This window comes from Podospora pseudoanserina, chromosome 6 (genome assembly GCF_035222485.1).
Source record: "Podospora pseudoanserina strain CBS 124.78 chromosome 6, whole genome shotgun sequence".
NCBI classification, from domain to species: Eukaryota; Fungi; Ascomycota; class Sordariomycetes; order Sordariales; family Podosporaceae; genus Podospora; species Podospora pseudoanserina.
In genome coordinates this window covers 675,522-686,855 of record NC_085925.1, presented here as the reverse complement: position 1 = coordinate 686,855, position 11,334 = coordinate 675,522, and the positions used below count along the sequence as shown (strand labels likewise).

The 11,334-nt window shown below is 53.3% G+C and overlaps 5 protein-coding genes across 5 annotated transcripts; 3 read left to right on the top strand and 2 right to left on the bottom strand.

Moving 5' to 3' along the window:
- Positions 1-62: 62 nt before the first annotated feature.
- On the bottom strand, positions 63-1,784 carry YHM1 (high copy suppressor of abf2). Its single transcript, XM_062948982.1, has 5 exons — positions 1,482-1,784; positions 1,380-1,417; positions 1,247-1,288; positions 760-1,185; positions 63-698 (listed from the first exon to the last, which is right to left on the bottom strand). Exons 1-5 carry the CDS (start codon positions 1,543-1,545, stop codon positions 333-335), a joined length of 936 nt encoding a protein of 311 aa, XP_062797198.1. The 5' UTR covers positions 1,546-1,784; the 3' UTR covers positions 63-332.
- Positions 1,785-1,927: 143 nt separating this feature from the next.
- On the bottom strand, positions 1,928-4,719 carry RPC82 (RNA polymerase III subunit C82). Its single transcript, XM_062948981.1, has 3 exons — positions 4,236-4,719; positions 3,303-4,163; positions 1,928-3,245 (listed from the first exon to the last, which is right to left on the bottom strand). The coding sequence occupies exons 1-3, from the start codon at positions 4,242-4,244 to the stop codon at positions 2,127-2,129; spliced, it is 1,989 nt and encodes a 662-aa protein (XP_062797197.1). The 5' UTR covers positions 4,245-4,719; the 3' UTR covers positions 1,928-2,126.
- Positions 4,720-5,028: 309 nt separating this feature from the next.
- QCR2 (ubiquinol-cytochrome c reductase core subunit 1) lies at positions 5,029-6,604 on the top strand (the record flags this gene model as incomplete). Its single annotated transcript, XM_062948980.1, has 4 exons — positions 5,029-5,295; positions 5,389-5,563; positions 5,627-6,453; positions 6,509-6,604. 4 exons carry the CDS (start codon positions 5,029-5,031, stop codon positions 6,602-6,604), a joined length of 1,365 nt encoding a protein of 454 aa, XP_062797196.1.
- Positions 6,605-7,155: 551 nt separating this feature from the next.
- QC764_604720 (uncharacterized protein) lies at positions 7,156-8,199 on the top strand. Its single transcript, XM_062948979.1, has 3 exons — positions 7,156-7,335; positions 7,491-7,605; positions 7,683-8,199. The coding sequence occupies exons 1-3, from the start codon at positions 7,304-7,306 to the stop codon at positions 7,764-7,766; spliced, it is 231 nt and encodes a 76-aa protein (XP_062797195.1). The 5' UTR covers positions 7,156-7,303; the 3' UTR covers positions 7,767-8,199.
- An 81-nt stretch (positions 8,200-8,280) lies between these two features.
- Positions 8,281-11,108, top strand: QC764_604710 (uncharacterized protein). Its single transcript, XM_062948978.1, has 5 exons — positions 8,281-8,653; positions 8,723-9,131; positions 9,192-9,545; positions 9,611-10,072; positions 10,126-11,108. Exons 1-2 carry the CDS (start codon positions 8,611-8,613, stop codon positions 9,052-9,054), a joined length of 375 nt encoding a protein of 124 aa, XP_062797194.1. The 5' UTR covers positions 8,281-8,610; the 3' UTR covers positions 9,055-9,131; positions 9,192-9,545; positions 9,611-10,072; positions 10,126-11,108.
- Positions 11,109-11,334: the final 226 nt, after the last annotated feature.

Genomic DNA, 11,334 nt, shown 5'->3' with positions numbered 1-11,334 from the left:
ATCTTGTGCAATTGGTTCAACGGCATGTGAAATTTGAGACCTTTGTCAATATCCCACGATGATTATACGGAGAGTTATTTTCATATTTTTTTGATCAAAGAGGAGTTATATAAAAAGCCCAGCCAAAAAAAGCCAAAAAAAATCCCCGGTGTGTCTATCTACCCTTTTTTTGCTCGCTTGCTTTGCCTTTCCATTTTTCCACTCCCCCTTTCCTCCGTGTGTATCAACGCCTGCCAAAAGATCCGCCATTGGTATCTTCCCATTCATATCATACACTCATATGGTTCCCCCCGCCCTCTTTCTATCTTTCCCTTTCCCATTATTCCATCTCCTTACTTCCTCTCAACCTCGACCTTCCTCCCCGCAAAAGCCGCATCAAAAGCAGGGATCAACGTCTGCGCAAGCCAGAACGAAAACACCAGCTTGGGACCGGTCATGAGCAGCTTGGGCACGAGACCCTTGAAGAAGGCGCCGGCGCCCTCGTTCTTGGCCATGTTGGTCAGGATGCGGAAGCCAGACTCGGGGTTGTCAAAGTTGCGGTTTTGGATGCGGGTCTTGATGACATCGAGGGGGGCCGAAACGACAAGAGACGCAGAAGCACCGGCGATGGAGGCGATGAAGTTCTGGAACCACGACGCCTTGTTGTAGTCGTTGAGGCCAAAGAGAAATTCCTTCGCAAAGGCGGAACCACCAAAGAGCTATGTGACATCTCGTTAGTCATGTTCCATCAGGAGGGGGAAAAGAGAACAGAATGCTTACAGCAAACGACCCAGGGGCGTTTCTCGCAGCAGTCCACCCCCACCCTCTGTAAAGCCCAAAACCCTCATCCTTCACAATCTTGAGCACACCCCTCCCCCTGAACGCCTCAGGGTTGGTCTGCCTCTTGATTTTGAGCACATCCAACGGCAAGAGCACAATCTCGCCAATACCAATCAAGCTACCAGCAGTCGAGTGCATAATCGCCTTGCCAGTCTTCTTGCCAAACGCGTTCTCGAAATCCTTGCCATAATGCGCACCAAGGTAATCCCTCGCCACGGGCTGACCACCGTACTTGTACACACGCTGAAGAACCTTGTACCCAGCAGCATACCCCAGCCCAGGGAAAAGGGAGACGAACTTGCGGCCGGCGGAGGCGTTGGCCTTGTCCTTGAAGATGACGGTGTTGAGCTTGGCGACGGACGAGACCTTTTCTTTGGGGTCAGCAATCATTCTCAACACGATGGGTAAGAAAGACGGAAAAAAGTACCTTGCCCTCGTTGGACATCAGTCTCTTCGCGATTGTGTCAACCTAATTCGTATAATGATCCCTCTCGTTAGCCCACCACCCTCAATAACCCCACCATCAATCCTCGAGAACCGCGAACTCATAATAAACGCACAGGATGGAAGATAGCCAACTCGGCAATACCGGCGGATCCTGATTCACAAATCAATTGATCAGTTTACTACTCCCATAACCTCTCTCTTGCAGTCAAACATACCGGAACCCAACAACCTCGCCAGGTTGGACTCCTTCTCTCTGCCACCAGCCGCAATGGGAGACATGTTGATTTAGGTGTGGGGTGGTGGATGGAGGGGTATAGAAATTATTGTATAACTGCTGTAGAAAGAAGCAAGCAGCGGCAGCAATGGCAGAAGAAAAAGCAGACAACCGGCCGGAGATCTATTGACAACGAACTACTAGAGGGAAAAAAAAAGAAGCAGCTCTCCGAAGTGTATCCGCGATGACGGCGCTCCGATAGGTTTTCGTCCCGCTTCTTGAAAAATTTCTGGCGGGTCCCGGCTCTGGTCCCCAGCGACTCGCGAGTCCCTGGCGCATCGACCCATGTGCCTTGCGTTAGCTCCGACAGCGGTGCCCAGACTCGTCTTGTCCCATCTTATCGTTATCTTATCGGCAATTCCCACTTCACTTGTCCTCAAATCAAGGATATATATAAATGTTTTTATTATGTTTATCATAACAAGACTGGCAGGTCTATAATTGGCTGTGTGTAAAAAGACATGTCCTGTCAATGCCAGTATCTTTTCCAGAAATTTTACCCCTTGTGCCGCCCATGTAAATGAGTTAGAACCTGGTATCGCACAAAGCTCCATCGAATGATATGTGTTGCTCTTCCATCCCCCGATTAGTAGTCCCGCAGCACGGCGACCAGGTCGTCCACACGCTGAATCTGACCAAGTAACATCCGCTCGAGCTTCAAAAACTGAGTGAGCTTCTCCTTATGGATCTTGCGCAATTTGTCGTCCTCTTGACCCTTGACGTCGCTTCGCTTGATCAGGGACAAGACGTGCTGGTCCTTCTCCCGAAGCGTATCGAGCACTTGGAGGGAGTGGATCATCGTCTTGTACGAAACGTCGAGAATCCGCTCAAGCGCCATGGTGCCGTCGAAATACCAGAGGAAGAATGACTTCTTCACGTCTGCCTTGGCCTCCCTGGGCACTTCTTGCGTCTGAACGAAACCGTACTTGTGCATCTCTGCCAGCTTTTTCGACATGTCGGCTTTTCGCATGAGAGCTACGCTCATAATCGCCTTCTCGTCCAGCTTGCCCTTGGCCCGCAGCATGCGCACTAGTCGAACACCCTCGCGGCCTACCGTATTCTCAATGGTCGCATCGATTTCGGCCTGTCGCAAGGCTGCCATCAACGGTTCAAAGTCGACCGTCCATTCTTCCGCTCCACAATGCCGCAAAAAGCCCTGCGTGCTTTCTGATAGAAGCAACAAGTGTTGCCGGAGCTGAGTTCGGCGGTCCACCCGTTTGGCCGTCCCATTGACGCCGTTCGTCACATGGGTCCCATTCACCCCCTTAACACCATTTGTCGCGGGCTTGACATCCTCCCCTTCATCATCATCATCGGAGCTAGCATTGGCGTCAGCTTCGGCTTGGACGTCAATGAAGAACTTCTTCCTCGGCGGCAGTTCTGCAATCTTCTCGGCGGCTGTGACTGAGATCTTGTCGGCATCCACTTGGCCGAGCCCCACAGAAAGATCAAGGCTGGTTTTCAGAACGTCCAGAAGCTGTGATGTCGTGACCACAACAGGCGCAGGTTTCTCTTCATCCTTCTCATAATGATCGGTGATTGAGTCGTCGCGGCAGCGAGAGATGTCCTTGCTAAGAAGGTTCAAAAGCGAGGCATACACCCAAGAAGTCGTCTGTCCAAAGGCCTCCTCAGCATAGTGCATGAGGCGACGATTCCGTAGCTCCACAAGGCACTTTTCGTAGTTGATACACATCACTTGTTGTGGCTAAAACAAAGTCAGCAACACTCCATGGTCACCAACCTAACCACGACAGTCACTCACATCGATACCAAGGTCCATCTCTCCATCAGGCGTACCATTGGCCGAAGCGGCACCGTCGAACAGCTTGCGTCGCTTTGCAGACAAGCCATTCTGCTCCAGTTTCCGCTTCAGGGATCTCGATTCGCTTCGGTTTTTGCGCAACGCCTCAGCCACCTTGTCCTTGTACTCGGCTTTGGCCTTGTTTCCTTTGACTTCACCGCCAGGGTATGTCTTTTGGATGTCGGACTCGATGGTCGCCAACAAGTCTTCGGGACTCTCGAAGCTTGTCTTGTGAACCCCAATAAGTAGCTCGGCCTCAACCAGCTTGTAGATGATCTTGTTCAGGTCGGCGATGCTGCTGATCAAGGGGTCCGATTTGCTGGATTGGGGGGTTGGCTTGGGCTTGGGTTCGCCGTTCACTTCATGCGACTCTACGCCATTGCCGAATGGATCCTCCTCTGCCTTGAGCTTCTCCTTGATTCTGTTCATCCTGTCGATTCGATTCTGGTACGCATCCACAAGATCGCCGACTCGTGTTAAGCCGGTCAGAATGATGGTTTGCATCACATCCTTGGCAGCCGCTCCATGGGTCTCCTCGACCATCTGAAGGATTTTCCCCGTACGCGCGAGGTTGTAAGCATGTTCAACATTGGCCTCGTAGAAATAGTGGGGTGACCCGGCATCGAGATGGTAGTGCAGCAAATTATGCTGCAAAAGAAGGGCGAGACCGTGACGGAGCTGGCGCGCGTTCATGCCGGTGTCACCAGCGAGCTGTTGGATCGTGCTTCTGCCTCGCATGAGAAGCGATGCGTAGATCCTCGAGGGCAGCTCGCCATAGATCTCGTCGATGGTCAGAGTGCAAAACTCTGCGAGAGGCGCGGTCTGACAATGACATTGTTAGTTCATGGAGGTCGTCGCTTTGAGGTTTGAATGACATCGCGGGGCTGTACTCACCACCAACATGGCGGGATGGTGCGCGCGATGTATCGTATATATCAGGATGAAATGTTGGTGATTAGTTTGTAATGGCTTCTAGAGATCCTCTCACTATCTCTAGAGCTGGCCACAGATACTACCGGAAAGTCATTGAAGGCCCTCGACCTCGAACAAGGTGCAGCGTGGAAGGGAAAATGGCTTGGGTGGTGGGGGACTCGGGCTTGATGGAGAAAGTTCAATGACAATTTTTGAGCAGCTGCCAGCCGCAGTCGCAGAGTCACGACCGAACGGCAAATTTGGCGCGGCCTTCGCGGGGCAGCTCCAGATTCTGAAACGGGCCAATCACAGCCTGCGCTTCCTTGCTTACAACGCTGAGCTCAGGTGCAGAGGCTGCTAAAGAGACTGGGTTCGAGAAATGGTGTAATGCATGCAAATGTTGGCTTGTGACGGCCAGAGGGGGTGGACAGATGAACAGAGCAGTAGAATAGAGATCTGAATATCGAAAATTCCCAGTAATACCTTTTTCAAGCGTTTTCCACCCTCGGGGCAACGTTTAATTTCATATCATCCAAACCCCACGACGTCAACATCGCAGGCTCAAACGGACCCCTCAGGGAAGGCTGCACTGTGGGTTTACGCCCCAAAAGTACACAGCGACCGGGTGCCACGGTCTCGGCACAGCCAATTTTTCCGTCATACCGGGAGACGCCCAGGGAATTTTCGGAACTAGCTGTTGGTATCACAGCTCCCTTCACGAAGCTGCGGCGAACCTCTATCAGTGTCAATTGACGACAACCCCTCCCTCCCAACCATGATCTGCAGATCGGCTCTGTCGAGAGGCAGCAAGCTGGCCCTCGGGCGCCAGGGAGCCCGCGGTTTCGCTGCTGCTGCCTCACCCAAGGCCTCGTATGAGCCCACTACCATCGCCGGCGTCAAGGTTGCTTCCCGAGACGACAATGGCCCGACCACCCGCCTCGCCGTCGTCGCAAAGGCCGGCACCCGATACGAGCCCCTCCCCGGACTGACGGTTGGACTGGAGGAGTTTGCCTACAAGGCAGGTTGGCCCCTTTTTTTTGGTTTTTTTGGACGAGACAAGTGGTGTGGTGGTGGCCATGAGGCGCGATTCAGCAAGGCAGGGACATCGATGAGCTAATTTGTATTGGGCCTCCAGAACACCAACAAGCGCTCTGCTCTCCGCATCACCCGTGAGGCCGAGCTCCTCGGCGGTCAATTGACTGCTTACCACACCCGCGAGGCCCTTGTGTTGCAAGCCAGCTTCCTCCGCGAGGACCTCCCCTACTTCACCGAGCTCCTTGCCGAGGTCGTCTCGCAGACGCGGTACACCAGTGCGTTATAATATAGACTTTTTGGTTGGACTAGGGAACAGCTTTGTTGACACGGTTGAACAGCTCACGAGTTCCACGAGGAGGTCAAGGATATCATTCACCAGAAGCAGGCCAAGGTGGACGCCTCCGCCGTTGCCCTCGATGCCGCCCACGCCGTCGCTTTCCACTCTGGCCTCGGTGCCCCTCTCTATCCCACCCCAAGCACACCCATCGACTCCTACCTGAATGAGCAGGCCGTTGCCGACTTCGCCGCCGTTGCCTACTCCAAGTCCAACATCGCCGTTGTCTCCGACGGTGCCAGCGAGCACGGCCTCCAAAAGTGGATCGAGCCCTTCTTCAAGACCGTCCCGGCCCAGGGCTCCGGCTCCCTCAACAACGTCGCCTCCAAGTACCACGGTGGTGAGCAGCGCATCTCCGCCGTCGGCCAGAACTCGGTTGTTATCGCTTTCCCCGGTGCCTCCCTCGGTGCCAGCAGCCCCGAGACTGCCGTCCTTGCCGGTCTCCTCGGCGGCGAGTCCACCATCAAGTGGTCTCCCGGCTTCTCCCTCCTGTCCCAGGCTGCCGCCCCCGGTGCCCAGGCCAAGGCCACCAACTACGCCTACTCTGATGCTGGTCTCCTCGTCATCCAGATCAACGGCCAGTCCGCGGCCGTCAAGAAGACTGCCGAGGCTGCCGTCAAGGCGCTCAAGGGCGTTGCTGAGAGCGGTGTCTCCCAGGAGGTTTTGGTCAAGGCTATTGCCAAGGCCAAGTTCACTCTCCTTTCCGGCAGCGAGGTTGGCGGTGTTGGCATCGTCCACGCCGGTGCCAACCTGATCCACGGCGGCTCTCCCCTCAAGGTTGCCGAGACTCTCAAGGCTTTTGAGTCTGTTACTGGTGACAAGCTCAAGGCTGTAGGTTTTCCTCTCATAAATCTGGTTTTGGATGTATTGCTAACTCTTTTCACAGGCTGCCAAGGCTCTCCTCGAGGGCAAGGCTTCGGTGGCGTCGGTTGGTGACCTCCACGTGCTCCCCTTCGCTGAGGACCTCGGCCTTCAGGTATAAACGGGAACGGCGGTGTTGCAGAAATTTGACATCCGGGGATCACAAAAACGGAACTGGAAAAGAGAATCTGTATAACAGTCCTTCGGTGTTTGCCGTTTGGTAGACTTGCGGCATTGGTACCCTTTTGTGCATATAGTGACCACTAGACTTAAAACCCACTTTCCTACCTTGTTCTCTGACCTACGAATCAAGCTGGGGAGGCTGGGGAAGAGTATACATTGGAGTGAGAGGGATGAGGTTAGAGAGATGTGTGATGAGAAAGAGAGAAGCCCTGTACTGTTAACATACCCGCCTGAAAGATGGGAGAGAAAGAAAAGAAAGGAGGGGCACTTGAGAGGGGTGGTTGAAATTTTTGGTTTAAAACTGAAGCTTCCGTGAATGTTTCTTTTGTATATGACTTGTGAACATGGTATATACGATGCCTCCCTTTTACGACAGACAACTCATTCATTGCGCTGTGTGGTTGTAGTGATGAGATGATGTAAAAGGCCATCACGTGACCCGGAGCTCGGGTAGGGGAGGGGCGGGCGGCGGAGCTTCTCGGTTTGCACCCGACGAACCAGCTTGGTTGATTGCTTGTTGGAGCTTTTCAGGTCCATTAATCCGCTCGCCTGTACCTTCTCGACAACCCATTCCGCATCCACGCCGACCGACTGATTACTTTACTTTCTCGACGTCGCAACGTAACAAATCGCCAAAATGACCTTTGCGTGGAAAGCCGCTGGCCTGACGTGAGTCGTTTTTTTTGATCAATTGGGGAGGGACGGTGGGGGGGGAGCTGGAGGGGGATGTGGACGACAACGACCGAGATTGGGGGATTGGAGATGGAATTGGATTGGGAAAGGGATAAAGGGAACAGATTTGTGCTGACTGGGGCAACAAACAGCTACAACCGCTACCTGGCCGTTGCCTCCCGGGTTGTGCGCCGCAGCTTGAAGGAGGAGAAGAGACTTGCTGCTGAGCGCAGAGGTGTTTCTGAAATTAGGTTTGCGAAGTGGTCGGTGAGTACACACACACATCTTGAGGAGTTGAAACGAGAGGGATTGGATAGCTGATTGGTACTGGGGGGGGAGGACAGAACGGAAAGCAGGGCGAGCTTAAGAACCTTGAGCAGGCTAACGCTGCGGCTGCTGTTGAGAGTGCTGCTCAGGGTGGCCAGTAAATTCCCGACATTGAAAATGGCTTGAAAGGAGTTGGTGTAGGGGGGTTGGAATCGCCGAATGGGATGGAGCGCAACACTCGACACACTACGGCAATGGTATAGACGGGGTTTGGGGAGGTGATGTGTGCGGTTCTTTTGGGAGCGAGAGATGGGAAGCACTGCGCTGCCTGACCGGTTGGAGCCTTGTATCATAGTTGGGTGAAGGGGGGAATGCAAAAATACCTGGACCTATGAAGCTATCAAGGTGGTGGATGGAAGGTTGATGTCACTGTTGTTGTTTGGTGTGATGTTACAAGCACCAATCCCATGAAGCTCATTCTTCAGCAGACTACAAGAGAATTTCTTAGATTGTATGTACTCTGCAATTCAGAGAGTATCGTTCCATTACCTATGTCAAACTTATATGGAAGTCCGGGCATCCGCAGCAGATAGCAAACCCAGTTCCATGGGAGAGAGGGGTGGTCAAGCGCCCCAAGCATATCCACCCAGTCACCCGCCTTTTAGCACACCACCACCACCACAGCTCACTCACTCACCTCATACTGCACCATTACCCCCAACAGTCAGGGTAGACGCAAACTGCAAGTCATACGCCACTAACGACGCAAGACCTAACTAACTAAAAATCCGTTGCCTTTTTATCATTTCTCAGGGCCTTGTCTTTTTTTTTTTTTTCTCCATGCAAAAGAAGGCTGCAATTCTCATTGGATCAACTTACAGCAAGCAGTCAGGCAGAGAGGCTCCAGTCATACTTCTTCTCTCTGCCTTCTTTGCATTCCATCCATCCCATCCAGAAGATTTATTTTTCCCACCTTCACTTTAACGCTTGACAACAACCCACGCAATGAGCAACACATCAGACTCTGAACCGGAGAATCTTACCAGAAGTAGGTATATTTCCGTCCGTTTTTTTCTTTTAATCTGGTAAAGCGGATTTACTGATGGACAATGGATAGAACTAAACGACTTATCCCTCAACCCCACCACCACCAGCACGACAACAACACCACCAAACAACACCCCACAGCAACAACCTTTTCACCATCACCACGCAGCAGCAGGAGGAGGGTTGTTTGGGTTTGGGGATTTTGAAGCGCAGCAGGGTCAGGGGTATCAGCCTTACGAGGAGGAGCTACTACCACCGCCACCACCACCACCACCGGACTTTATCATGGGGGGTGGTGATCAGCAAGGGATCGTGGCGTTTGACGTGACGTCGAAGTTTAGAGCTGCTGCTGGGGGTGAGTTTTCCTTTTATGAAATGAAATATCACGAGAAGGAGTGCTGACAGTGACAGCGTTGGAACTGGGCGAATTAGTCAAGGATGGGTTTTTCAGTTTGTTTGAGAGTGTGGGCGCTTTAGAGGTGCGTTCTTGAGCAGGGGAGACAAGTGTGGGGGGGGGAGGGCTAACAGGAAATAAATAGATCATGGACCCAAAGATGGACAGCGGCTGTCTTGCTCCCGGGGAGAGCCTGGATGAGGATTATGATGTGACGAGGGTGTTGAGTCCGGGGGAGGTAATTGGGATTATTGACCAGATGTTCTGTCTTGAGATGGCTTGGTATCAGGGGTATCCTCTTTCACAGACGTTGTTGACGAATGTGTATATTGATCGGATGCTGGAGCCGGAGCCGATGGTTTTGGGGGATGCGGATTTTATTAGGGGAAACCAGTGGGGAGGGGAGACGATGCATGTTGTGCTGAGGGCTTATTGTTTGGGGGTGGTGAAGTGTTGTTGGTATATTAATGATCGGATCAAGTTTGAGCATTATTATGAGGTGAGTTTTTTTTTTTGGGGAGGAGGGAGATAGGGGATGGGCGGGTGGCTGACAATTGTGGACAGGAAGAGGATTTCGTCACCAATACTTACCATCGCTCACTCTTGGATTCGTTTGAATTGGACGAGATCAACGAGGAACTCATGGCTGCTCGGAGGTTGGTGCATAGCGTTCGGCATACGATTGGCGATCAGCTTGCGCAAGCGTTGGGGTTCAGGCTGGAACTACGGACAGCCTTCTTGAGGGCGATAGAGCTGTCTGTGCTGAGGAGTAACCCTGATTCGTTGAGCCTGCCATGGACGCAGATGGAGGCTGTGTGGGAAATGATTTACAAGTCCAGGCATCTGGGGACACCGGTACCGGAGGCGTTCAGCACAAAGATTCAGAGGAGATTGGCGAGTACGATGCCGCCGAGGCCGATAGTAAAGCTGAGCACGGAGGAGACGTACAAGCACTTCAAGAAGTTGTTTGCGGACGGGATTGATGTGTTGAATGTGCTGAATTATCACGATTCGCAGAGTTTATTGGTGAGTTTACCCCTTTTGACCCCTTCAACCTACTTGGATATTGACGCCAGCAGAACTTTGTCATGACGTTCCAATCCCAAAAACCCCAACCCCTCGTCTACATCCGCACTTTGCTCCAGTCCTTTTTGTTCAAAGACATGATCATCCTCGGCAAGCTCTCCATCCGCCACGTCATCGACGATGACTTGAGTCTGGTCGTCCTCCCGGCAAGCAAACTCCTCGACCCAGCCAACGACCTCGTCGAAGCCCCCCACCACTGGCGATACGCCCTTGCCCACCAAATGGAAACCTTCCGCCAGCGCGCTGCCCAATCCTACCTTGACATCTTCCGCGCCTTTTGCCAGAACCGCTGCCGAATCAGACGAACGCTCTGCCACTCGATCCAAGACTGGGAAACGGTCCAGCTGGACGCTGAGCAGATTGATCAGCTGCTGCAGCACCAAATCGAGGAGACACCGCTGGTGTATCCGCCTACGGGAGATGGGGGCGGGGGAGTAGGACCGACGTATTCCCTCCCCTTGTCGAGCTGGGCGTATCTGTACAAGTTGCGACTGATGGAGTGGATTGTGCAGCTGGGGTTCGAGCTGGAGATTTATGCGCCCGACGAGCTGGGGGGGATGTACTGGTACCTATCCGAGCTGGCTAGATCCCGAGCGAGGTTGGTGGATCGGATCAGCTTTTTTACCAAGCACAGGGAGGCTGGGCAGCAGGCTGCTAGCCCGTCGGTGGGGCAGGAGGCGGCGTTTAACAAGTCGAGGCAGTATTTGTATCAGACTAGTTTGGATGCGGCTATCACCTGGGAGATGGCGGATGCGTTGTCGAACTTGTATGCTGCGTTGGGGAGGTTGGGGTTGGTGGTGGCGCCGCCGAGGCCGTACAGTACTGATGAGATGAGGTATGATGTGCGGATGAAGCCTTTTGCGGCGATTGGGATGCCGGAGCTGCCCAGTTGGGAGGTGTACAGGGCTGCGACGGATAGGCGGCAGGTGGAGACGGGGAGGTTGCTGGATGATGCGAGTCTGAGCTTGGAGCAGGCGAGTAGGGGGTTGGAGGTTATGGAGAGGCTGAGCGAGAAGGATAGTTTTAGCGTGGGGTGTTTTGAGAGGTGGGTTGGGGGGTGAAGGGGCAGATTGTGGCGGTTGATAGGGCTGCGGTGGTGGTGGAGGTTTTGAAGAGGAGACTGGAGGAGAGGGGGGAGGATAAAAAGGGGGTCAACGAGTTGGGACTCAAGGTTGAGATTGGCAAGGCGGTGGAGGGGGGGC